A 27,587-nucleotide genomic window follows, 5' to 3' on the forward strand; every position below is an offset into this window, starting at 1 on the left:
GCCGGCGGGAACAGCGCGGGAACGCTGGGGGCGGGGGGGGATCATGCATCGGGGGGTGGGGCTAAAATGGGGTGTGACCCGCGATCGGTGCCCACCGATCGTCGGGCCGGCCTCTCTGAAGGAGGACCTCCTTTCTTCCGCAGCCCCGCAAGATCCGTCGGACATCTTCTTGCGGGGCAGACTCGGGGAGGACAGCAACCACGCATGCGCGGATGATGCCAGTCATGCGGCGCCGGCTGCGTCATATATACGGCGCCTCCTTTACGCGGCGCCAAGGCCTGCCGCGCGTAAATGTCGCGGCGCCGCTCCTAGCCCATTTTCTGGCCCTGAATCGGCCGGGATAGGGGCCGTTTCACGCCGTCGTGAACATCGACGGCGTTCACGATGACGCAAACACTCTGTCTCCATTTCAGAGAATCGCGCCCCATGACCTTGAGACCCTGCTGGATGCGGTAGAGGAGAGGAGGGCGATCCTATGCACTAGACGTGGCCACCAACTCTCTGCCAGCACAGTCCGGTGGAATTGGCGTGAGGTGGGCAATGCCGTAAGCACACCCCCATGGATGGGCGAGCAGTGCCACAAGAAGATGCATTACCTGACGAGGGCAGCCAGGGTGAGTACACCGAGACGTGCCTCTGGCACCACCCAACCCCTACTACCCACACATGTGACAGTAACTCCCCCAGGAGGGGTGCCAAACTGCCCACTTGACCCATGTGGGCTACACGCACCCCTGAGAGCCGCCGTGGCCGGGTGCCCCAGTGCTCCCATGCCATCATCTAGCCAACATCTGCGCGGGATACTGTGTACCGCCTAACTCTCATGCTTTGCTGCCCACCCCACCCCCCAGGAGAAGACTGCCCACAACCACAGGGAGCGTGCGAGAACTGGAGGGGGTTCACCTATACTGCACCCCCTCACAGTACACGAGCAGAGGGCACTGGACCTCGTTGGCGGAGATGGGGACAGGGAGGTTGGCCCTTGCCAAATCAGAGGGGGCAGCAGCAAGTGAGACTCCCCTGCCTGGCTACACCCTCCCCCCTCATTCCTTGCCCCCCCCATTACACCCCCTCCCCCAATTCCCCTGCCTGGTGACACCCCCTCACCCCCCACCCCCACTACACCCCCTCACCCCAGTCCGACGTGTAACGATACAAGCAAGGACCTGCCGCCGATCGTCCCGGCCCATCTGGCGCTCCTTGCCCCCAAAAGTGCCAGGTCCAGATGCCCCCAGGGACGCATGCCACGGCGGGGAGGTCAGACAGCAAGGAAGGCCTTCCACCGTCACTGGGACACAGGAATAGGACGCACAGAGGACGGAAACCCAGGACAGCGACAGCCCCGAAATGGAGACGATGGACACTGAAGCGAACGACAGTCAGGACAGTGATGCACAGAGGACCGCCAGACAGATGACGGACGGACCGGACAGTGCCCCTCAGATGGGGGCGACAGAAAGAACATCAGCTCAGGTTTGGACGCTGGAGCCCACAGATTTTGAGTTCGATGACGACCTAGACTTGGCGTCACTGCAGTGACCCACAACCCCCACCATCAAAGGGACTCTCACCTCGGTTGGGCACTTTAGTGATGAGGCTCCTGGGACACAGACTGGTGCGCACCACACAGCCGTACCAGTACAGCAGGTGGAGAGAGGAGCAGCCGAGGGGCCGGAAGGTCGGATGTGCAGCCCAGCCCCAGCAACCAGCTGCCACCCAGACGGTTCCCGGGTTCCTGGACTTTCCAGTTCCACCCATAGACCCGATGCAGTTAGAAACCCAGGGACTAGACAACGGGATGAACGACCAGCTTGCAGCAACTGAAGACACAGGTGGAGGAGTCCATCCGCGTCCAGGAGCAGGAAATGGTGCCGGTCATGGCTGCCACCCAGGCCGACACCGCACAGGTGGCGTCCGCGGTGGAGGCAATGGGTGCAAGGTTTTCGGCCATGGGGTCAGGTTATGCAAGGCGTGGGGCTTCATGTGCACGCGTCATCCATGGCCCAGGACAGGGCTGCCCTCTCACTGGCAGCCATGTGCCAGAGCCAGCTGGACATTTCACTCGCGCTCTGCAGTCTGGCCGAGTCTCAGCTGAGAGCATCGACGGCATTGCACAGGCGATGGCTCAGTCTCAGCAGGCCATCGCTGAGAGCATCGGCGGCCTCGCCCAGATGCTGGATGGCGTCACACAAGCCCAGAGGGAGGTGACACAGTCCCAGACAGGAATAGCCCACTTCCTGGGCTCCATCGCTGCTAACATTCAGACCCTGGTCGATACCACAGCGGGCCTCCAGGACTGGCAGCGCCAGATGTCGGGGGTGCCTCGGGGCTTGTCTCCGCTCGCACCCCCGTCCCATAGAGAGGTCCGGGGGGCCACCAGGCACCCCGAGAGTGGAGGAGGGGCTGGGGCCTGTGCCGGTGACTCCTGCTGGCGAGGCACCGATACGTAGTGGTAGGGCCCATAAGGCCAAGAAGTTTGACACCTAGTAAGTTGGCACAGGTGCAGGGCACAGTATAGTTATAGGGGCTAGGGCACTTGTATGTTACCGTTACAATTAAACTCACTGTTACACCAATGCAAGGTGCCCCTGTTCTATGTCCGGTGGCCGCGGGGTCGTGAAGGGTACTGATTGGCACTGTGTTCGAAGGTTGGTGGAACGGTGAGCCCAGGTGGGTGTAAAGATTCCCCCCGCCATACTCGGCACCCCGCCACCAGCTGCCCAACATGTCCATGGGAGTGTCCGTAACGCGTACAGGGACCAACCACATGGAAGGTGTAGCTGTGGCCACGAGTCAGACATTGGCTAACGATTTGGAGCTCACAGCTCATCGCAGAGCGGGTTGTCATCATCCTTCGTTCACCATGGCATTGAACACACCCACTTCCACAGGCAATCGTGTGAGACCAGCCCGTTGTGCCGCAATTGGAGGGTGCTGTGCATGTGGTGGCATGGGAGGTAAGGTAGTCGGGAGGTGTGGGAGGTTGGGGTGCTGGGTGGTGAAGTGGGGTGGTACGGTGTTGCCAGTGCCCCCGCTCAGAGAGCCCCTATCCCCCTAGTTGGTGAAATGTGCGGCGATTAATGTCTCGGGTGCACACTGACCAAGCCGGTGGCGTTGTGCAGCCTCCCGTCAATATCCAGCCCCCATGTCACATCTGTTGCCCCCTCATCCCCATCCTCCTCATCGGGAGAGGCGTCCCCTCCCGTGGGCTCCCCCTTTGGCCCCTTCTCCTGCTCCTCCTCCTCCAGCACATCGCCCCTCTGCTGGGCAATATTGTGGAGGACGCAGCAGACGACAACGATGTGGCCAACCCTCTCCGAATGGTACTGGAGAGCCCCTCCAGAGTGGTCCAGGGACCTGAAGCACATCTTCAACAGGCCGAAGCACCTCGCTATCACACCCGTGGTTGCTGCATGGGCCTCATTGTATTGGGTCTCCGCGCCAGTCGGTGGCCTCCGTATAGGCGTCATCAGCCATGACCGCAACGGGTAACCCCTGTCGCGCAGCAACCAGCCCGTAGCTGGGGGGGGGGGAGTTCCTCGAACATGGCGGGGATGAACGATTGTGCCAGGGTAAACATATCATGTACACTGCCTGGGTACCGGGCGCAGACGTGCAGGATCTTCATGCGGTTCATGGAGTAGGTCCACTTCCTGTTCATGAACACGTCCCTGTTTTCCGCTGGTGGTCGCATGGCCACGTGCACTCCATCGATCGCCCCCTGTAGTATGGGTATCCTGGCCATGGCAGTGAATCCCGCAGCCCCGGCATTCTGGTGGGCACGGTCCACAGGGACATGGATGTACCGGTCCACGATGTCGTACATGGTGCAGTCACTGCACGGATGCACCTGTGCACCGATGCCTGGGAGATGCCGGACAGGACCTCACTCGGCGACTAGAACGACCCCGTCGCGTAGAAGTTCAGGGCCACTGTAACCTTGACGGCTACCGGGAGAGCATGTCCTCCCCCAGTGCCACAGGGTGCCAGGTGTGCCATCAGGTGGCAGATATGTGCGACCGTTTCCCGACTCATCTTGAGTCTCCCCCTGCATGGTCCTCGAAGGATATGCAGCGCCGGAAGACATATGGCCTCATCGGGCGCCTCCGGTGCCTTGGCACTACCACCACCTGCTCCTCCTCCTGCTCCCCCTGCTCCTCATCCATATCGGTATCGTCATCCCTCGTTGTTCTGGTCGCCGTCCGCCTCGGCCTCCTCCTGTGCCCATTGGGCAGAGTGCCCTGCAGCCTGAGCGGGCGCCACCTGGCCTGCTGCAGCCCGTCCCTCTGCTGCCGCAGCCGCTCTGAGCCGCATGCGCCGACGCTGCCACAGGGCCACATGCAGGGCAGCGGTCCCCGCCACCGCGGCCAACATCGCTGGCTGGTGCCCAAACATTGTGATCTGCAGGGAGTGGGGGGTATACAACATGTTTAGGGATGGCGTATGGGATACATGTCTGCCCTGGTTTGCTGATTGCGCCATAGCCACACATGCACCCAGACCCCTGCCCACACCCTCCGTGCTCCGCCCAGTACTCTGCCCGTCCCTCCTGATAGCGCTATCGTTGGATGGCTATGCCCTCACTGGGGCTGCCATGGGTGCGGACCCGCCCCTTTCCGCTGATGGTTTCTGGCTGCTGCAAGCTCTGCCTCTAGGGGTCCGGCACCCATGGGCAAGGCCCGGGGCCGTGCGGGCAGACAGCGCCGGGGCCGGTGCCCATCAGCCTGGCCGCCGTACCAGCGGCAGTGGCTCTGGCAACGCCCTGCCCTGGCAGGCCGACTGGCATGTTGTCCCCACGCAACCCCCTCTAACATGGAGAACCCCACCCTTCCCCCCCCCCGACCATGGAAGACCTGCACCCCAACATAGAGGCCCGCCCCCCCCCCCTAACATGGAGGCCCCCTACCCAACCCCCCCCCACGAACATGGAGGCCACGCCCCCCCAACATAGAGGCCGGTCCCCCACGAACATGGAGGCCATGCCCCCCCCCAACATAGAGGCGCGCCCCCCCCACCCCCCCCCCCCCCCCCCCCCGAGCATGGAGGCCAAGTCCCCCCAACGTAGAGGCCCGGTCCCCCCCGAACATGGAGGCCCGCCCCTCCAACATGGAGGCACCTTACCCAACCCCCCCCCGAACATGGAGGCCACGCCCCCATAATAGAGGCCTGTCTCCCCGAACATGGAGGCCATGCCCCCAACATAGAGGCCTGCCCCCCCCGAACATGGAAGCCACGCCCCCAATATAGATGCCCGGCCCCCCCCCGAACATGGAGGTCACGCCCCCCAACATAGAGGCGGAGCCCCCCCCCAAACATGGAGGCCCCACCCACCCAACATGGAAGCCCCCTACCCAACCCCCCCCCGAACATGGAGGCCCCCCCCGAACTTGGAGGCTCCCCCCGCCCCCTCGATGCAGCCCCGTCCGTGTCCGTCCCGAGAGTCTCAGAAGCGCAAGACGCTCGCCGCTCCCCTCCTCTCCGCATCATCAGCTGGCACGGCTTGCTGACGATTTTTATTTGCAGAATCCATGGGACCCCGCGAATCGGCCTGAGAGAATCCCTCCCCATATTCTCAGTAACCTTAAGCTTATATAGCACTTTTTAAAACACATGTCTTATTTAAATGTCTGTACCTAATTCATTGTTATGACAACTCATCAGGACACTTTGCAAACATATAAAGGAAACCACGGGCGAAATTCTCTCCCAACGGCGCGATGTCCGCCGACTGGCGCCAAAAACGGCGCCAATCAGACGGGCATCGCGCCGGCCCAAAGGTGCAGAATGCTCCGCATCTTTGGGGGCCGAGCCCCAACATTGAGGGGCTAGGCCGACGCCGGAGGGATTTCCGCCCCGCCAGCTGGCGGAAATGGCGTTAGTTGCCCCGCCAGCTGGCGGAAATGGCGTTTGGTGCCCCGCCAGCTGGCGCGGAAATGCAGCGCATGCGCGGGGAGCGTCGGCGGCCACCGACAGTTTCCCGCGCATGCGCAGTGGAGGGAGTCTCTTCCGCCTCCGCCATGGTGGAGACCGTGGCGGAGGCGGAAGGGAAAGAGTGCCCCCACGGCACATGCCCGCCCACGGATCGGTGGGCCCCGATCGCGGGCCAGGCCACCGCGGGGGCACCCCCCAGGGTCAGATCGCCCCGCTCACCCCCCCAGGAGCCCGGAGCCCGCCCACAGCCGCCTGGTCCCGCCGGTAATTACCAGCTTTGATTTACGCCGGCGGGACAGGCAATTTCTGGGCGGGACTTCGGCCCATTCGGGCCGGAGAATTGAGCGGGGGGTCCCGCCAACCGGCGCGGCCCAATTCCCGCCCCGCCCAATCTCTGGTACCAGAGACTTCGGCGGAGGCGGGATTCACGGCGGCCAACGGCCAATCTCCGACCCGGCGGGGGGTCGGAGAATGACGCCCCACATACATACAGTACGACAAGTAAGTGCTGATTGGTTGTCAAGTAGATTCTGATTAGTAGTTGTGTTGCCACGGAGGAAGCACCAGGGGACTAACAGTTAACTGTCATGTGCTGTTTCAAATTTAAATCAGGATTGGTCAAGGTAATGCCCTGAGGAATGAATCAGTGAATGGCTTCACTTATTTTGTTTACAGGCGCAACGTTTATGCTTCTGAGCAATTGCCATGCAAACCCTTACCTGTGAAGTTCTGAAGCTCCAAAAGGGGTTACCCAGTGCAGCTTTGGGGTGCCCTACCTCTCCAATCCCTGTTTGGGGGCTCAGACATTACTGCCCAACATCAGGAGATATGAAGGCAGATTAACAAAAGCTTGATCATAGAATTATAGAAATTACAGTGTAGGAAGCCATTTGACTCTGCACCGGCTCTTGTAAAGAGCTCCCTACTTAAGCCCATGGCTCCACCTATCCCTGTAACCCAGTAACCCCACCTAACCTTTATCTGGACACTAAGGGCAATTTATCATGGCCACACCACCTAACCTGCACATCTTTGGACTGTGCAGACTCCGCACAGACAGTGACCCAAGCCGGGAATTGAACCAGGGACCCTGGAGCTGTGAAGCAACTGTGCTAACCACTGTGCTACCGTGCCGGTCATTGATCAAAGAGTTAGGTTTTAAAGGTGTTTTAATGAGGAAAGATTACAAGAGCGGTGAAGTGGTTTTGGGAGGACTTCAAGAGCTGAATCGCTACGCAACAGAAGGCATGGTCACCAATGGTGGAATTAATAAAATCAGGGATGCTGAAGGGACCAGAATTGTAGGAGTACAGATAGCTCAGAGAGATGTAGTGCTGGAGGAGATTACAGAGCTAGGGAAGGGCAAGGCCATGGACTAATGCTAAATCAATGGTGATCATTTTAAAATTGAGGCATTGCTCAACCAATAAAGGACAGTGAGTGCAGGATGAAAAGAACTTGGCGCCAACTAGGATAGGCAGCATAGTTTTGGAGGAACTGAAGTCATGGAGTGAAGAAAATGTTTGGAGTGCCTTGGATTAGCCAGATCTGGAGGTACTAGCAGCATGGGTGAGAGTTTCAGCAACAGGAATGCTGAGGCAGGGACAGAGTTGGTGTTATGGTGGTGGTAATTATGTGTGGTTAGGAGCTTAGCTCAGGGTCAGATATGACACAAAGTTTCTCCGGGAATTGGCGGGGCGGGCAGAAACGGCGCAGTGGAGTGGATGGAACCACTCCGGCGTCGGGCCGCCCAAAAGGTGCGGAATCTTCCGCACCTTCAGGGGCTAGGATGGCGCCGGAGCGGTTTGCGCCCCGGCGGCCAGCGTGGAAGGCCTTTGGCGCTGCGCCAGCCGGGGCCGAAGGGACTCTGCCGGCCGACGCGGGTCCACGCATGCACGGGAGCATCAGCGTCTGTTGACTTCATCCCCGCGCATGCGCACATGGAGTCACTTCCGCGCCGGGAATGGCGGATGACCACGGCCTCCGGTGCGGAAGGAATAGACTGCACCCACGGCACAGGCCCGCTCGCAGATCAGTGGGCCTCGACCGCGGGCCAGGCCACCGTGGGGCCACATCCCGGGGCCAGATCCCCCTGTGACCCCCCAATAACCCCGGAGGCCGCCCGCGCCCATCGGTAAGGGACCAACTCCAATTTACGCCTGCGGGACTGGCTACAAGCGGGCGGGACTTCGGCCATCGCGGGCCGGAGAATTCGGGCGGCCCCGGGGCCCATTGAGTTGCGCCGGACCCCACCATTCTCCGAGGCTGGCGGCGCGACTCATGCCACACCGGTTTTTGTGGGGTGGGAGAATTCGGATGCCGGCGGCGGCGGGATTCACGCCGACCCCCGGCGATCTCCGACCCGGCGGGGGGGATCGGCGAATCCAGTTCAGCCTCAGAATTTGATGACATTCTTAGATACTGATGAAACATATTCTAATGAAGCTTTCTAATCCTGTACGTCCTTTTGTTCGAACAACTGCATTAACTAAATGCGGGTGTGGCGGGGGTGGAGGGGGGTGAGTGGGGTGAGAGGTGTGTGTGAAGGATTTGCTTTAAAGAAGAAAAATTAGTTGCTTTGGTAACAGGGTATTTCATTGTATAACAAAGATGTCCAAATGCCTGTGGCATGTACAATTAATTGCATTATTGTAAATAATCTATTTTTAGGTCGGCAGCTTTTTAAAAAAAAACTTTTGGCATGTATTTCAATTTTGGATTTGTTGTCTCAAACTAAAGGGATGTGCTTTCACCAGAATCGAAACTGAAGCTTGTTCCCCACAATCAAAACTAACACGTTTCTTTTGAAATGAGGCCAGGTTTGCTGTGTATAAAAACCCACAGTCCCTGATCACAAACAGACCTCCAGCAAAACGACGGTAAGGTATTTTAATACTTTTGATGAAGGATTTGCAATCACCTATGAATAATTGGTGAGTGCAACGCATCTCTAATTTCCTCACTTCATTTGGGGTGTAAGCATAGGGGTCTCTGCCACGAGTATCAATGCTTTTTGAAATATCTCTGCAATTCTCCTCTTTTCTTTATCTGCCAGTTGTTCCTCCATTTTCCTTCAGAGTGTCCTAAAACCACCAATGCCTTCCTGAGCATGATCCAGCAGGGTGTCAGCTGTGCACTACTCTTACACTTCTTCATTATTTGTTAACTCAGATAGGATCACCAGATTGTTTTCACACACGGAAGACCCAGTCTTGTGTGACGCTCATCCAGGGTAAGATTTTCATTGTGTGCTATTTATAAGAAAGTCTTAAACGTGTTCTTCAGGTTCATGGCCTTGCTGCACAATGCATAGAGGGAAACTATCCCTTCCACCCACCACCACCTCAGCCACCCCGGTAACCTCCAGGCATGTGAACCTCCAGGATGAGTCACTGGATAGAGGTCTGGGGCTCAGAACCCCGTCTGACTACCGCCTCCCCCCCCCCGCCCCCCGCCCACAGGAGATATTGAGCTTGATTGAAGTAGCATAGAATAGAAACCCTACAGTGCAGAAGGAGGCCATTCAGCCCATCGAGTCTGCACCGACCCTCTGAAAGAGCACTCTATCTAGGTCCATTCCTCATCGTGGTGTCGCCCCCATCTAGGTCCATTCCTACACCCTATCCCTTAACCTCACCCTCCTGGGAAGAGGCTCATATGGAACAGAAACATCGGTGTCGGCTGACCGAGCAGGATAATCTCTTTCTGTGCAGTATATCCAATGTAATCGTATCCTATGTGGTCGATCGCCTGGCCTTCTCCTCAACAACATTTTCACTGTGTCTAAGCCATTCACATTTGTAACATTATCTCTCATAAAAAATTCAGAAATATGCAACACCTTTTGTCAGAGTGCATTCTTTCTGAATGAAGCTTTCTGTTACTGTTGGCTGATCTCATTGCAACAGAAACAAAATCTAGTGCTTGTTGTGTGCAATGCCATCTGCTCCCTGATGCGAAGTTATTTGAGAAAAACAGAAGATAAAACTCTTGACAATTCAAAGGAAAAAGTGATGGAACATTTTTAATGAGAAAATCTTTGTATATATGCAAATGTAAAAATGTTAATTCCTGATGGCTCTGTGGTTAAATGACACCCAAATTATGACTTGCCCAGAAGAGATAAACAGTAAAATGGGGAAATAAGAATACTGGTCCAAACTGAGTTTTTTTTCTGGCTTCCAAGATCTGGGGCTGGATTCTCCGTCCCGCTGTGCCACATTTCAGGTTCACCCCACTGGCGGGATGCTCTGTTACACTGACTGGTCAATGGGGTTGTGGTAAATGGAACTACTGTTAATTTACCAGTGCACTGTGATATCATGTTACTGCTGTATCGTGTTACGTTATGTGTTTAACCCTGTGGGCTCCACCTATGGACCATTGTACTGCTTCACCCACAGGGGATATGTCGGGGCATGTACGGGCTCGCCCATGGCTCCACCCCTTACAGGAAGTATAAAGGCAGCTGACCTGCAGAGCCGCATTCATTGTTGTACCGGTCACAGGCAGGCTCAGTTGCAAGCTGATTAAAACCTCGTTTTACTTCTCAACGTGTCTCTTAGTGAATTGATGGTCGCATCAGGGGTTTCCCATTGTGGGGCAGCCCCACGCCGTCGGGAAACCCCCGGGCTGCCGGCAAAATGGAACATCCCGCTAGCGGAGAACCAGCCCCTGATTGATCAAATTGACTGATCACAGTTGAGGGGCAGTAGAGTTGGCGTCGCATGGGCTGGTAGGCACAGTCCAGCCAGCGCTTCTGCTCATTATCTTAATAATATTAATAATAATCTTTATTGTCACAAGTAGGTTTACATTAACACTGCAATGAAGTTACTGTGAAAAGCCCCTAGTCGCCACATTCCGGCGCCTGTACGGGTATACAGAGGGAGAATTTGGAATGTCCAAATTACCTAACAACACGTCTTTCAAAATTTGTGGGAGGAAACCGGAGCACCCGGAGGAAACCCACGCAGACACAGGGAGAACGTGCAGACTCCACACAGACAGTGACCCACACGGGAATTGAACCTGGGACCCTTGAGCTGTGAAGCAATGTTGCTAACCACTGTGCTACTGTGCCACCCACTCCAAGGCGTGGTGGCCATGGCTGAGGGCCTTGGCAGAATGTCCGACTCGCTGGGGGATGTGATCTAGTGATGTGACCCAGTACCAGGCTGATCTTGATGAGGTTCTGTGGCACATGTCCCACTCACAGATGGTAATGGCCGAGGCATGGCAGCACTTGTCCCTGTTGCAGGAAGGCTTGGCCAAGCGCTGCAGAGCATAACCCAGTCACGGAGAAGCATCCCCGAGGGCATCAACACCTTGGTGCAGACCTTGGGGAGCGTCCAGGGCTGGCAGAGCCAGATGATGCAGGAGCAACTGGGGCTTGAACCAGCTGCCCCTCTGTCCCAAGGTGAACCCTGGGGCCCTATGGGCACCGAACGGAAGGAGGGGGCGCTGGATGCCAACTAGAACCCATTCCATGGAGTGGGATTGATGGCCACAAGTTCCAACGATCCCCCGAGTTCCAACCCTCTGATGAGGACGCATCTCGAGGTCAGCACATGGGACAGGATAGCACGGCTGTGCATCTGCCGTTGACAAGTGAGCCAGCAGCCCGCCGGCCTCAGAGACGCCCACACGGACAGTGACCCAGGGCTGGGATCGAACCTGGGACCTCGGCACCGTGAGACAGCAGTGCTAACCACTGTACCATCGTGCTGCCCTTCAAAGTGTATTCTTTCAAGAGATATGGGCGCTGGCAAGGTCAGAATTTGTTGCCTGTCCCTGATTGCTCTTGATCCGGGTGACTTGCCAGGTCATTTCAGAGGGTAGCTAAGAACCAACCATATTGCCACGGGCCTGGAGTCACACCAAGGTCAGACTAGGTAAGGTCAGCAGATTGCCTTCTCTGACTGGTGAAACAAATAGGTTCTAAGAACAATTAATGGCAGTTTCATGGCCACCATTACTGATAACCGTTTTCAATTCCAGATTACTGCCACATAACTGCAGCTATGTTTCGTGGAACACTCAGTTTCTTCATTACCTACCTGCTATTTTCAAGCACATTTGCAACCACGGGTGAGTTCTCAATCACTGCCACGAATTACACCTTATCGCAATATAATTAGCCAATGGAGACTTTAACCTCTCTACCTTTTGATGTTATAAATGTACAATTGGACACACAGTCTGTCCATCATACTTTCTCACAAATCATGCGTCACACACCACTGGTGTTATATTTCTGATAGGCGAATTTCATGTCACTTTGGCACCTGTTATTGGGTTATGTATGCTGTAATTAGATACTGTTCTGTCCTCAACTTGTTTTTGATTAACCTTGGGATTGGAAAGGAATTTCCCAGAATTTTATTTTCCCCTATTGACCTGATTTTTAAAACAATCTGTTTCTTTCCAATGCTCTACGCATCTGTTGGAAGGTGTGGAGCATTTGCAAACATGCTGTGTTGTTGCACCACATTTGAATAGAGGTGATGGTCTTCTTCAATATATCTTTTCTGAATGGTTATGCCCTTCCTTATAATAGTAATGATGAGTCATTCCTCGATCCCCGAATTCCAGCAAGTAGTGCTCAAGTAAGAAACATGTCAGCATGTACCCTCCATGTGAGAAAATGGTCCTAATTGCATTTACTTGCATGTTTTCAAATCTCTTTACTTTCCGCATTCACCTCTCCAATCACATTTTGAGCGTTGGCACAATTTATCTCAATCGCTAACTTTGGAATTGAATTCCACAGTTTCACTAGTCTGTGCAACAAAACATCTCTTGTTCTCTCTTTTCAATCTTCCAGTTAGATAACAGATAATGATAATCTTGTATCTGTCCTCCTTCTTATTGGGAGCAGTGTGTTCGGAAAGGATTTGGCTCAGTTAGAATGGATCAATAATGAAATGTTCTACTGGCACTCTCTACCTGGACTCAAGAACAAGGTAAAAGCAGTTAGATAGTAAATGGGATCCGAGGGTACATTATGTTGCTCTATGCTGCCGGCATACATCAGGAATGTAAATCGTGAATTGGCATCACCATGATTTCTCACAGCAGCACGATTTTATCCAATCACCAGAAGTGAGGTCGGGAATAAAATGGAGGACTCTGAGCAGACATAGCCATTTAAACTTTTAAAAACTCTTTCCTCTTCCTCAGATCCTCCCTTGGATGAAGATGACTCCTGTGGATTCATTGATGCGCTTCCATACATTGTTACTGGTGGAGGTATGAACATCAGTTAATATTTCCAGCTCAGAGAAGCCTTGTCTCAATAATATTGAGATCCATGAATATACAATTCATCCACCAAATGTATTGGATAGAATAGTGAACAGGTAATGCAATTATAAGGGACGGTTTTCCGGCACCGTTATGACCAGGCGCAAATCCAGTTATGGCCGGGAACTCTTGTGAGAGGGCGGAACAGGATTTGCAATGGAGAGATCTGAGAATGAGATCATCCCATGCACCCTCCCCCCTCACCAGCGATGTACGGGCTGTGAACCTGATTACCATACATTTTAATATATTGCAATATTCAAAATAGCCTTAACAATGAATCTTCTGGAAATGTCAGATGTACCCACCCGCCGGAGTGACGTAACGCCAGTGGGAATCTCTAATCATCTCCAAACAAGAGGCCAGACATGATGACCACATTATGGGCTCGGTGGCCAGTCTCGTCATTAGGTTGTCAGGGACATGGCAGAGAAGTGCCCTGGAACTGTTCTCTGGCAGTGCCAACCTGAAGGGGGTGGGGCCTGAAGGGGGTTGTACCAGGGGCAGGGGCTATAGGGAAACCCATTGGGAGGGCTCCAATGCCTTGATGCCAATGATCCGTGGGGAGAGGGTAGAGTTGATGCCAGTGAACTTTGGGGTGAGGGGGTTGATGTCGGTGATCATTGATGGGTGGGATCCTGATGTCCTTGATGGAGGAGGGGGTATTCAACTTAATTTTGAGATGGGGCACCCTTTAAAAATGCCACCTCAATCTTTGTGGAGCCCGGCTTGCCTGCGTCTTTGGGCCCCACCCCTCACAATGACAGCGCAAAATACTCACCCCTTCCGAAAAATGGGAAGATCTCTGGGGAGAAACATGCTGGTTTTCAGTCAGAACCTGGGAAAACTGCACCCATAGTGTATTCTGAAAAATGAGAAGATAGCATGCTATGCAACGTCAGCATTTAATTCATTTGCATGAAATTCGAAAGGACATAGCACGTGTGAAAAAGGAAGCATTATGGTTGATGTATGTTATTTTTTTATAGGGAGGAGTATGTACCTTTTTATACAAGCACACACACCCTCTTTGTTGATCACCCTCCTTCAGGGTACACACCTACTGTGCTCAATAGAATGAGCAACCTTGTTTCATGCAGTTGCACTTCATTCTTAGTTGCCATTCAAGATGCAAGTGAGAATGGTTTGATATAGGCTTCACAATCACTGCTTTGCTCTGTTGCATCTGGGGAAATGTCTGGCTTTATTCATCTACTTGTCAAAGCAAGGCAGTCGTCAAGAGCTCATAGGGAGTTGTGAGCTGAACTGGCAACCCTTCTTATTCTGGCTGCTGTCAGTGGAAATTTGTTTGGATCCAGTCTTGCTCATTTTCAGGCTTGACTAGTGCAAGTCAATACGTGAGTTCACACTGGTTGCTTGCCTTATATGTTTATATGTATGGAAAATGGAAACAATGCACAAGCGTGTATCCCATTTACATCAATTCTGCAAATTACTTTTTGTGCTTTCTGCAGTAATATTATTTGCCCAAGCAGCTGTTTGCCAACAAAGACAATTTATTGTTAATGCAGTAGTTCTCAATTGTTCTCTCGGATTTTCCCTAACTTTTCTTCTCCATTCATCCTGAAATCCGTACCTCTTATTGGAATCGGTTTCACAGCTGGAATTCAAATCTAACATCCAGGTGCTCCACCTCAGCCTCGCAGACCAGCAATAATGCCAGCCTCACACTCACATCTCACTGGCCCCACATACATCCAGCTACTCAACCATGGGAGGCACAGCACCCAAACACAGTGCAGAAACATTACTCACATTCCGTCCTCTCTGCTGCAAGCCTAAGTAACGGATAGTAGAAGGGGGCAGAGTGAAGCAATGGTCCACAATGAAGCATGTTGTGCTGAGCCCTACTGGGGAGATGCTGGCCCACAAAATGGAGGCCAGCTTGGCTGAGAATACTGAGGATGATGACTTTTGCCCCATCTCAACTTCTGGCACATCTTCAGCCTGCTATCTGGCATAATGAGCAAGCTGCTGATGATGTGACCATGAACCTTTTGCTTCGTACCCCAATGCCCGCCCACCCCCCCCCCCCCAATCCCTCACCATCCCCTCCCCCACCCCTACTTAATTCCTTCGCAGCAACCATGCTTCCTTCTGAATTGCTGCTTTTAAATACCCAAGAACTGCTATCTAGCCAGACGCAGCAGCCACAAAACAGAGGAGAGAGAGAGAGAGCAACAGCACAGCACTACTGAAGAGGCCCTGTCACTTGGTCTGACACTCACAGCTTAGACACTCAAATTGTATGAGCCTTAGAGTTTAGAATAGAGTTAAGACCATAATGTGGTGAATGATCCGGGCACAAGTAGGCTCAGGTAGGCTATAAGCAGGCCAGTAGAAGAGGGTTGTTCATGTTCATCTGTCTGGAGGGTAAGGCAGCAGATATGTGTCAATCTGGCAATGCTAACCTGTGCTGGGGCAGTGCCAGGGGAAAGCCCACTGGGAGCCCAGTTGGTGGGGCTCCTGCTATGTGAGATAGGGGAGAAGGCCGAGGCCTTTGAAGGCGGACTTGGCAGTGACAAGGGGAGCAGGCAGTGAGGGGGAGCTGACACTGAGGGGTGGGACAGTTGCGGGGAAACCTGGCAGTGAGGGCAGTGAAGCGCTCACAATACTACCACATTGGTTTTGGATGAGGGGGAGAGCCCCCAATAATTGTGCACTGGAGGAGGGGGGGAAAAACAGATAATTTTGCAATGGAGAGGGAGAGCCCCCAATAATTGTGCGGTGGGAGAGGGGGAGAGACCCCAAAACCATTGAGGTGAGAGTGGTCAGCGAACTGGGGGCAGCTTAACCTCAGTGCTGATAGGGGCACCCTTTAAAGATGCCATCCGAGCTCTGTGGAACTGGCCCTGCTGGCTCTATCAGGCCATGTCGTGCCAGACCAATGGCTAAATCATGGCATAGGAACCGGTGAGGGCGATGGTGGGGCTGTTGCCCTCAACACAGAGAAGATACTGAGGTTAGCGAAGGAAACAAGAAAGTGCACCTGGGGAGAAAACGTGCTCAGGATTTACCATGACTTGGATGCAGAGTTGGCCAAGAGGCGGTCGGTTTCAATCGGACCAAGGTGGCCCTCTTCAAGAAAGAAGTGAAGTTTGGGGTGTTGTATCCTGCTCATCTGTGGGTCACTCACCGGAATCAAGAGTTTTATTTTGACACACCGGAGGAGGCGAGTGAATGTATGAGAGACCATGGGCTGGGAGGTGTGTGAGGACATTGAACTTTGGAGATGCTAATGTGGGGGAAGTGGTTCTGCTTGCCGGACAGACCGTTGTATTTAGTATGTCTGAGTGCGGAGTGGGTAAGTGTGTCTTACTGTTTTGGGGGAATCGCAGGTAAAAGGTGGCTAAAGGGAAGGGGATAGACAGTGGCCTCTTGTGGGGGCAACCATGCTAACTGGTTGTCTAGTTAACAGGGGTGAAGTTGAGGGGGGGTTGATGCGTGGAAGGAGTGGGTGGGATTGAGTTTCCTTTTTCTTTGTTTATGGGGAGTGACGGCAGTGGGGGAGGGGGATGCTGATGTGGGTGGAGTTGGTGTGGTGCAGTTGCTTCAGGGGAGATGGCAACGGACATTTTGGAGAGGGCCTGAAGGCGAACGGGGTGTGGACCTGGGGAGCCAGTTAAAGAGGGGCTATGGCTGATCGTGTGAGGGGAGTGGGGGGGGGGGGGGGGGGGGGGGGGGGGTGCAGGCGACCCGGTTGATTGCGTGGAATGTTGGGGGTTTGAATGGCCCAGTTTAAAGTTCTTGCGTTTCCGTGCATTCATTTAAGGGGTTTGAAGGCGGACGTTGCGTTTCTTCAGGAGATGCGCCTGAAGCTGGGGGACCAGATGAGGCTGAGGAAGGGTTGGATGGGGCAGGTGTTTCATTTGGGTTTGGATATGAATACGACAAGGATGGCGGTCCTGATTAATAAGAGGGTGGCTGTTGAGGTGGGATGTATTATAAATGACTTAGTGGGGGGATAGGTTTGTGATGGTAAGTGGAAAGCTGGAGGGGAGGCCAATGGTGCTGGTGAATGTATATGCCCCAGATTGGGACGATGTGGATTTTCTGAGGCGGGTTTTAGCTAAGATTCTGAACTTGGACACACCCCAGCTGATTATGGGGGTGGATTTTAATACGGTGCTGGATCCTAGGTTAAACTAGTCATGCGCTGGGGTCCCGGGTCGAATCCCGCCACAGCAGATGGTGAAATTTGAATTCAATAAACATCTGGAATTAAAAGGTGACCATGAAACCATTGCTGATTGTTGTAAAAACCCATTTGGTTCACTAATGTTCTTTAGGAAAGGAAATTTGCCATCCTTACCTGGTCTGGCCTACATGTGACGGCAGACCCACAACAATGTGGTTGACTCTTGAATGGCCTCAGATATGGGTAATGAATGCTGGCCCAGCCAGCGATGGCCACATCCCAAATTTTTTTAAAAGGGTAAAGGGGTTGCCCAAGTATTTGTTTGTGCTCCAGAACCTCCCGATTATTGTGCTCAAGTCCTTTATAGGAAGGTTAATGGGATGATTTTGAGGTTTGTGTGGATGGGGAAGGCTGTTTCAGAAGAGGGATCGACGGGGGTGGGGGTGTGTGTGTGTGTGTGGGGCGGGGTGGGTGTGAGTGTGTGTGTGGGGTGGGGGTGGGGGGGGGGGCGGTTAGCGCGGCAGAGCTTGTTAAACGACTACTGGCGGCAAAATTGCAATGGTTAGGAACTGGGAGGAGGAGTAGCGGTCGGTTTGGGGCAGACGGAGGTGGCCTCCTGTAAGGGGACCAGCTTGAGGGCACTGTTGTAGGCACCCCTTCCGTTCTCGACGTTCAGGTACTCCACATGGCCGGTGGTGGTATCAGCACTGAGGGTCTGGAACCAGTATAGGAAGCACTTTGGATTGGAAGACACGTTTTTGTGGGTGCCGATTTACAATAATCATAGGTTTGCGTCAGCGATGTTGGATGTGAGGATCTGGGGGTAGCGGCAGATGGGGATAGAATATTTTAGGGATTTGTTTGTTGGAGGGATGTTTGGAGGCCTGGAGGAGGGTGAATGGGTACCAGTTGCCTAAGGAGGATGAGCTCAGATATCCGCAGATTAGAGACTTCATGAGGAAGGAAGTGCTGTTGATTCCCATGCTGCTGCCCCCGGTGTTGCCGGATAAGCTTCTGCCCAAGGATGAAATAGGGGAGGCAGGATCGCAGACTTGTATGGAAAGTTGATGAAGAGGGAGAGTGCTCCAGTGGGGGAGGTTAAGTGTATGTGGGAGGAGGAGTTGGGCGGGGCTTTGGGGGCCGGAGTGTGGAGTAAAGTTCTGCAGAAGGTGAATGCCTCTTCATTGTGTGCAAGAGAGAAACACGCCAGTTTCAGTCAGAGCCTGACACTCTGACAAATTATGGGAAAATTCCACCCTCTATGACTTTAGGATAAGGCTGCTTCTTAGGCTCCAAGACACCCATGTGGGCACCATTTTGGTCATGTTTCATTGCACGCCGAAAGCCAAGGTGCCACTGTATGTCCCTGGAAAAAGATTGCTGGGACATAATAGCGCTGCCCTGTGTGACACTACAGAACTGAACCTCTTATGTTTTAAAAACACATAATTCCATCCGGTACGGTTACCATTTTAGCTGATCCACCGCTATCAACAGCAATCAGTGTGTGCTCCTTTGAATCCATAGTATCCCTAATGTGCAGAAGGAGCCCATTCAGCCCATTGAGTCTATACCGGCCCTTGAAAAGAGCAGCCTACTTAAGCTTAAGCCACGTCTCCACCTTATCCTCATAACCCAGTGTCCCCACTTTACCTTTTTGGATACTAAGGGGCAATTTAGCATGGCCTAACTTGCACATCTTTGGACTGTGGGAAGAAACCGCAGTACCCGGAGGGAACCCGGAATACACAAGGAGAAAATGCAAACTCTACTATTAAGATAATTTGCTGAGATTCTGAGATGAATATGCGTAAAACGTACATATAATTGAAGAATGACTGAACACAAATGTATTGAATGTTGTATTATCTTTCCACTGGACATAGGAGTAGCAGTGTTCGCTGGTCCTGCATTTCTTGCAGCTCTTGGATTTACTCCACAGGGAATAGCAGCAACATCTATTGGGGCTGCAATGATGAAAATCGGTGCATGGTGGAATGGTGGAGGGGTGGCTGCAGGAGGTTTGGTGGCAACATTTCAAAGTCTTGGTAAGTTAGAAAATTATTTGTTGCACAAAATTAATATTCTTTGTCTTAATCCAACAATCCTCAATTGTGCGACACTATACACATCTGGGGCGGGATTCTCCAATCCCCACGCCGGGTCGGAGAATCGCCAGGGGGCGGCATGAATCCCGCCCTCACCGGCTGCCGAATTCTCCGACGCCGGGGTTTTGGCGGGGGCGGGAATCGCGGCGCGCCGGTCAGCGGCTGCTGGCAGCGCCCCCCCCCCGCCCCCCGGCGATTCTCTGGCCCGCGATGGGCCGAGTGGCTGCCCATTTTCGGCGGGTCCCGCCGGTGTAAATCAGAACAGGTCCTTACCAGCGGGACCTGGCTCCACGAGCGGCCTGCAGAGTCCTTGGGGGGTGGAGGGGGGGGGGTGGGGATCTGGCCCCAGGGAGTGCCCCCATGGTGGCCTGGTGCGCGATTCAACCTCCGCCATGGCCGGTACGGAGAAGAACCCACCTGTGCATGCGCTGCTGGCACTCTCGCGCATGCACCAACACGCGCCGGCCGGCGGAGGCCCTTTGGCGCCAGTTGACGTGGCACCAGGCCCTTCCGCACCAGCTGGCGCGGCGTCAAACACTCCGGCGCCGGCCTAGCCGGTTTCCGCACCTTCGGAGCGGCCCAAAGCCAGAGTGGTTCATGCTACTCCTCGGCGCCGGAGTGGCCCGTCCCGCCGGTTCGCAGAGAATCCCGCCCCTGTTACTGTGAGCTCACAGGCTGGATTCTCCAATTTTGAGGCTATGTCCCCCACGCTGGCGTGTGAACGGGTTTACGCCAGAAATAATTACATAAAATGGCCACCGATTCCCCGTTTTTCTGGGGGCTAGTATATCGGCAGCGTAGAGCGCCTGGTCCCTAATAAAGTCCCCCCCTGCCCGCGGATCGGCCCACCCCCGTCTGTGGCAGCGCTGGACTGAGTCCGCAGCCGCCATGCCGAGTTCCCGACGGGTGAGACCATACGCGGCCGACGTCAATATGTGGCGCGGCGTACTCTCCGAGTATGCCGCTCTGGAGGGGCCGGAGCATCGAGAAAGCGGCGCCGTCCCCAATTTGGTCGGGAACTGTGATTCTCCGGCCGATCGCCGAACGTGATGTCGGCGACCGGAGAATCTAGCCCAATGTTCCAAATTTTTACATTAATTCTTCAAGGAAATATCTGAGCGTCAACTAAATAACTGTGCTTTCACCTAACAGGGGCAAAAGCTGGGACAAGTAGCTTGGGTTGGCTTGGAGCTAAAGCTGGATATCATTACCATAAATACGTTGTGTGCGAAAAACATCAAAAGTCAACTTCAACAGATGCACATTGAAGAGCATGGAATGTGCCGTTGCAGTAGATGCTCATGATTTTACGATAAATAAAATAAATTGTGGATTTCAAACAGTTTGCATAGCTACCAAAGTAAGAGTATAATAACTGGTCTTCTTCCGATCCATTTTCTGACGCATTATGTCCATTTTCGGATTACTGTTCGGTTCGGTGAACTGCTTTACTTTTTGCTGTCCTAACTTGCTGAGCCTAACACTTCACGTAACACGTGTACAGTGCTGTCTGCAAGCTTCAGCCCGAGAATAAAATAATTGAACCTGAAAAAAAAAATGATTAAGTTGATGCTAGTTCACTGAAATGGAACATATGATTGCACTTCCAAATCCACAAAAGCAATGCACTGCATTTCAAAGGAGTAAACTATAGAGAAGGGATTTCAACCGCAAAAAAAACATGTTGGCTTCGGGTTGGATACGATGCAAACATTTAAAAATCTGAAACCTGAATGCAATACAAAGAGAACCCGCCCACTCCTATTTTTAATAGCTACAGGACAAGGAGCAGGCAACTAACCCCCTCCCATGAAGCAGATACCTCATTTAAATCTTTTAGTAAGCCTGTACACCTCAGATGTAAATTCTCTTCCAGGATGGCCACTTTTAGGTATACAATTAAATGACATTCTAGCACTTCTTGTGAGCCAGGAAGAACTGGCATGTTTCTTCAAGCCCAAAAGTTAGTCTGGATCACTACCCATGATCACAGCCTCTGCATCACCCCACCTGGATTTGAAATCATGCCCAAAACCACACAAACTTGGGCCACCCCACTGCTTTTAGCAAACTCTTACTGGAATTAGAACCCTCCACCCCTCAGCCCCCCACAATCATAATATCACTGTCCCTTCATCTGTCTCAGGACCACTTAGATAACCCCTCGAACCTACAATCCACGCTTTCCACTCACCCCATTTCAGGGTCTGTTCCCAGCAGCTCAGGTTTACCTGCTCACAAGGGTGTGGCCTCATCCGGGATATTCCCCACATGACCAGGAAATGATTCGGTTAATCAGCCTGGCCTCCTGGCAGAGCTCCTGTTGATGCTGCCTGGATACTTGCCCCGGCATTGATCAGGACCAGGCTATGTGGAGATCGATTTTGACTTACGCATTGTCATGGTTTATGCTCTGAATTTATTCACTGTTAAAGTACTGTTACCTGGACCTCTTTGCTGTTGGTCAAACAGCTTGGGCTGGATTCTCCAATCGACGACACTGAAATCACGTTCGGCGATTGGCCAGAGAATCCCCGTTTCCGCCGGAATCAGGGCCGGCGCCATTTTCGCGATGCTCCACCCCTTCAAAAACGGCATACTCAGGGAGAACGCTGCACGCCGTATGGACAGCCTCAGGACGTCACCTGGGACACATGTACTCACACCGTTCAGGGACCTCGCATGGCGGCTGCAGACTGTGTCCACTGCCACCACAGTTGCGGGAGGGAACCATTCTGCTGGCAGGGAGGGCTTCGGCAGGGGCTGGGGGACTGGTGGAGGGTGGTCCAGGGGTGGCGAGGCTGGTTACAGGGGGGCAGTTTTTGGCAGGCCGTATTGCACGGCGCGGCTGCTGCAGGCCGCCACCATGCGCGTGCGCGTGCGCGGCCACGGACCTGGCAATTCTCTGGCCGTATCCGCATGCATATCCAGGGGCTCTACGCTGCACGGCTGCTAGCCCCCCCCACCGGACGGAGGATCGGAGCGGGGGCAGCGCCGGCTTTCTGATTGTAAGACCAGACCGATACTGCGGACTTGATAAGGTGAACGACAACAATTATATAGCACGTCACCATTATCAAATTATTAATGCACCTGGGAGCAAAGGTGGATTACGCATAATATTCCACAATATTTTGAATGCCCGGGTTATCAGAAATAAAGTTTTATTTTCTCTTAATGCTGTGAAAGTGTTGCAGATTTTATTTTATTTGGAGAAAGCTTAGTGATGGATAACTGATGAGACCAAGGTCTGGCACATGGCCAGATACCAAACCACCGAACCCATAAAGAAGAGATACCAAATAGAACCTTCTGACATTATGGCTGGGTTCTCTGTCGGCCGACACCCAAATCGGGAAAGGCGATTGGACGGAGAATCTGTTTTGATGCCGAAATCATGGCAGACGCCAAATCAAAATTCTCCGGTGCCTCGCCAGCGGCATCAATATATTCCACTCCGCACATAAATACACTTTCCATATCATTTTGGGCCTGATCGGATATTCTCCGGGGCCTCCACGATTCTCCGCTTCCACTTGGGGGTATTCCCGGAGGCGAGGTTCACTTGTGCTTCTAAAAATTGAGAAACAGGCGCCGTTGGTGATGAGAGAGAGAGAGGCGGTAGGACAGGGAGAGGTGTGATCGTGGGCTGCTGATCTGAACACCTGCCGGGCTGGATGGGTGGGGGTGGGGCTGCCAGGGCCAGGTGACCCTGTCACATGGCTGCCTGTGGGAGAGCTGCCTTGTCCTGGACCTCGGCACTGCCTGCAAAGAATGCCGCAAACCATGGCCGAAACCCTCACCCCCAAAGCCTCCACCGTGGATGCCACCCGTGCGGTGTTGGCCTGGGTGGCACGCACGGCCGGCACCACTTCCTGCTCCTGCACATTGTCCGACCCCTCCAGCCACACCTGCAGGTGTTGGATGCTCACCGACAACCCCTCATGCAGTCTCTGATTCTGTGGCTGCATCTCTATAATCGATGGGACCTTCCATTCCAGAAGCCCGAAACCCGCCTGGACGGCAGCTAGTCCCTGGGGCTGGACTGCCCTCCGACCGTCTGCCCCCTCGGGAGTTCCTGCCTCCACCTGCTGTATTGGAGCATGTATGAGGTGAGCATCAGATAGTGTCCCAGGAGCCTGTTCATGCCCAACCGACGTGAGTGTCTCTGGAATGATGCAGGGTGTTGGAGACAGCTGTGATGGGAAAAAAGTGCCATCCCCGGACTCGGGCTCTGGGATGTCCTGGATTCGGGCCGATGGCTCCCGTCTGTGCTGGTATCGTCCTCGTCGCTTGTCGGCACCTGGAGTTCTGGCTGTCGCTGGAGTCAAAATCGGGTGACAGCATAAGGACCCGCCCAATCAGCAGTAGCTCCCCTCCACGCCATCTAGCAGGGTCTCACGCTCGGCATCCATGAAACGGGGTGCCGCTTTCCTCGCTGCCATCTGGGATGGTCTGTGTGTGGAGGGCAGTGTGTAGATGTGGCTGCAGCTTGTCGGCCTCCTGAATGTCAATCGTGAACACGGTGAATCCCGCACCGTTTCTCATTGGAAACGATTGTGTTCCACATGCCGCCGATGCTAACCCGTTAACGGTTGTTGAATTGATCCAGGTGCAGAGCCAGTTTTGCTGTCATAGAAGCTCATGAATCCTGCCCCAGTGTCAACACTTAGTCTCAGTGATGTACCATTAATCCACTGCTGGACGATGAGAGCAAGAGAACATAGGCTTTATTACACAAGAACTTGCCTGCCTGAGATCACTGTAACAACCGAGCACCGCCCCCAGGCGGCCGGTCTATACACCATCTGAGGGGGGAGGAGCCAGAGGCAGAGCCCTCCAGGGTTCCAGTACACTATATGGAAAAGGGATCATATTACCGTACTCTACAGACAACTTATTCTGGTGAATACATTCACCACATTCACCCCCTGTTAAAAAAATGAAGTCCAGCGGGGCTGAAGTGGGGTCATCAAATGTTCAGTCTGTCTGGAGGCTGCACTGTTCTATTGGACCTCCTCAGCCGCGGTGGTGCGGCGGGTGCTGCCGATGTAGTCGTTGACTCCGGGAGCGTGTCGTCTGGAGCTTCGGTCCAGTGTGTCGTTGAAGGTTGAGGAGTGGGGTAGGCATGGGGGAGGTGGATGGCGGCAGGGTGGTGGTGGACAGCGGTAAGGGGGAGGTGGATGGCGACAACGTAGGCTCGGGACAGTACAGGAGCCTCGGGGGGGCGTAAAGGGTTGGGGGGTGGCGGTATGTAGGGGGGGGCGCGTTGGCATGGGATCGAGCAGGGGCCAGGTCCCGAAGGGAGACCGTATCTTGCCGTCCGTCTTGGTGTACGATGTAGGTGTATTGGGGGTTGGCGCGTAGCAGCTGGACCCTCTCGACCAGGGGGTCGGTCTTATGGCTCCTCGTATGCTTCCGGAGAAGGACAGGTCCCGGAGTTGTCAGCCAGGATGGAAGTGAGACCCCGGAGATGGACTTCCTAGGGAAGACAAACAAATGGTCGTGAGGGGTCTCGTTCGTGGCTGTGCAGAGGAGTGATCTAATGCAGTGGAGCGCGTCAGGGAGGACCCCCTGCCAGCGGGGAATCGGGAGACTTCTAGATCGAAGCGCAAGAAGGATGGCCTTCCATACCGTCGCGTTCTCCCTCTCCAGCTGGCCGTTTCCCTGCGGGTTGTAGCTCGTAGTCCTGCTCGAGGCGATGCCCTTACTGAGCAGGTACTGACGCAGCTCATCACTCATGAATGAGGTGCCCCGGTCACTGTGGACATATACAGGGAAACAGAACAGGGTGAAGATGCTGTGCAGTGCCTTTATAACAGTGGCCGAGGTCATGTCGGGACATGGGATAGCGAAGGGGAACCGGGAGTATTCGTCAATGACGGTCATGAAGTACATATTAGGGTTGGTGGAAGGGAGGGGCCCTTTGAAGTCGATGCTGAGACGCTCAAAGGGCCGGGAGGCCTTTACCAGGTGGGCCTTGTCTGGCCCGTAGAAGTGCGGCTTGCACTCCGCGCAGACTTGGCAGTCCCTGGTCATGGCCGTGACCTCCTCGGTGGAGTAAGGCAGGTTGCGGGCTTTAATAAAGTGGATAAGCCGAGTGACTCCCGCTTGACGGAGGTCAATGTGGATTGCCCGAAGTCGGTCGTCTTGCGCGCTGGTGCATGTGCCGCGGGACAGGGCATCTGGGGGCTCGTTGAGCTTCCCAGGACGATACTTAATATCGTAAGTATAGGTGGAGAGTTCGATTCTCCACCTCAAGAATCTCGGAGGCGTGGAGGGTTCTAGAAAAGAAGGCTACTGGCCTGCCAGCCTGGTTGAGGGTGGCAGCCAGGGCGACGTCTGACGCATCGCTCTCTACCTGGAAAGGGATGGACTCGTCCACCGCGTGCATTGCGGCTTTGGCAATATCTGCCTTGATGCGGCTGAAGGCCGAGCGGGCCTCGGCCGTCAGGGGGAATATAGTGGCTTGGATAAGTGGGCGGGCTTTGTCCGCATAGTTGGGGACCCACTGGGCGTAGTAGGAAAACAGCCCTACTTTTCTGTGGCTGTGGGGAAAGGGAAGTTCTATGAGAGGACGCATGCGGTTGGGGTCGGGTCCTAGGACCCCGTTTTCCACGACATAGCCTAGGATGGCTAGCCGGGTTGTGCGGAAAACGCACTTCTCTTTGTTATATGTGAGGTTGAGAGATTGGGCGGTCTGGAGGAACCTCTGGAGGTTGACGTCATTGTCCTGCTGATCATGGCCGCAGATGGTAACATTGTTCAAGTACGGGTATGTACCCCGCAACCCATACTGATCTACCATTCGGTCCATCGTACTCTGGAAAATCGAGACCCCGTTAGTGACGCCGAACGGGACTCTGAGGAAGTGGAAGAGTCGGCCGGCTGCTTCAAAAGCAGTGTAGTGGCGCTCTTCCGGGCCGATCGGGAGCTGGTGTAGGCCGACTTCAGATCGACAATGGAGAACACCCGGTACTGTGCGATCTGGTTGACCACCTCTGCTATGTAGGGTAGGGGGTACGCATCAAGTTGTGTGAACCGATTAATGGTCTGGTTATAGTCCATTATCATCCGATTCTTCTCCCCGGTCCTGACAACCCCCACTTGTGCCCTCCAGGGGCTGTCGCTGGCCTCGATGACCCCCTCCCTCAAGAGTCGCTGGACCTCCGACTTGATAAAAATCCTGTCTTGTGCACTGTACAGCCTGTTCCTAGTGGCGACGAGCTTACAGTCGGGGGTGAGGTTCGCGAAGAGCGAAGGGGGGTGACCTTAAGGGTCTCGAGGCTACATACAGCGAGGGGGATAGGGGTCCGTCGAATTTTAGGGTCAGACTTCGGTGAATGCATTGGAAGTCGAGTCCAAGCAGTAGCGGGACGCAGAGGTGAGGGAGGACATACAGTTTAAAACGGGCGTACTCAGCGCCCTGTATAGCGAGGTTCGCAACACAGTACCCCCGGATCTGCACTGAATGTGATCTGGAAGCAAGGGAGATTGTCTGGGACGCGGGGTAAATGTGGAGGGAGCAATGCCTTACAGTGTCGGGGTGGACGAAGCTCTCTGTGCTCCCGGAGTCGAAAAGACAGGGGGTCTTGTGCCCATTGACCCGGACGGCCATCATCGAGTTTTTCAGGTTTTTGGGCCGCGACTGACTGCACCGAGCTGTGGGTAGTCTGCGTGGTCGGAGGTATCGGGATCATAAGATGGCGGCCCCCACGGGGCGCACGTGTCGGGCTGGGTCGGAGATGGCGACCAAGATAGCCGCCCCCATTGGTCGCACGTGTCGGGCTGGGTTAAAGATGGTGGCCCCCACGAGCTGCACGAGGTGGATGATGCGTCTGAAGGGGGCGGTACCGGCAGGCACGCAGCCACATTGTGGGGTCTGTGGACCTGTGAGTCCGTGGGTCGGGCCTGGTACACTTTCGACTTCGGGGCTTTAGATCGGGCCAGACAGACTGGCGAAATGTCCCTTTTTGCCGCAGTCGCTGCATGTCGCGGTGTGGGCTGGGCAACGCTGCCGGGGGTGTTGGCCCTGACCACAGAAGTAGCAAGGCGGTTCCCCCGGGCTGAACAGGCAGCCGCGT

The 27,587-nt window shown here is 54.2% G+C and overlaps 1 protein-coding gene across 4 annotated transcripts; it reads left to right on the plus strand.

Moving 5' to 3' along the window:
• Positions 1-8,686: 8,686 nt before the first annotated feature.
• Positions 8,687-20,843, plus strand: LOC140417951 (interferon alpha-inducible protein 6-like). 4 transcript variants are annotated; one of them, XM_072501399.1, is made up of 6 exons: positions 8,766-8,810; positions 9,103-9,163; positions 11,932-12,021; positions 13,114-13,182; positions 19,282-19,443; positions 20,656-20,843. In XM_072501399.1, the coding sequence occupies exons 3-6, from the start codon at positions 11,955-11,957 to the stop codon at positions 20,769-20,771; spliced, it is 414 nt and encodes a 137-aa protein (XP_072357500.1). In that variant the 5' UTR covers positions 8,766-8,810; positions 9,103-9,163; positions 11,932-11,954; the 3' UTR covers positions 20,772-20,843. The 4 variants fall into 4 exon arrangements, with proteins under 4 accessions (XP_072357487.1, XP_072357500.1, XP_072357494.1 ...); XM_072501393.1 differs by having other exon boundaries at positions 8,807-8,864; XM_072501386.1 differs by lacking the exon at positions 9,103-9,163 and having other exon boundaries at positions 8,687-8,810.
• The last annotated feature ends 6,744 nt before the right edge of the window (positions 20,844-27,587 follow it).

The sequence above is a fragment of the Scyliorhinus torazame genome, chromosome 1 (assembly GCF_047496885.1).
Source record: "Scyliorhinus torazame isolate Kashiwa2021f chromosome 1, sScyTor2.1, whole genome shotgun sequence".
Lineage (NCBI taxonomy): Eukaryota > Metazoa > Chordata > Chondrichthyes > Carcharhiniformes > Scyliorhinidae > Scyliorhinus > Scyliorhinus torazame.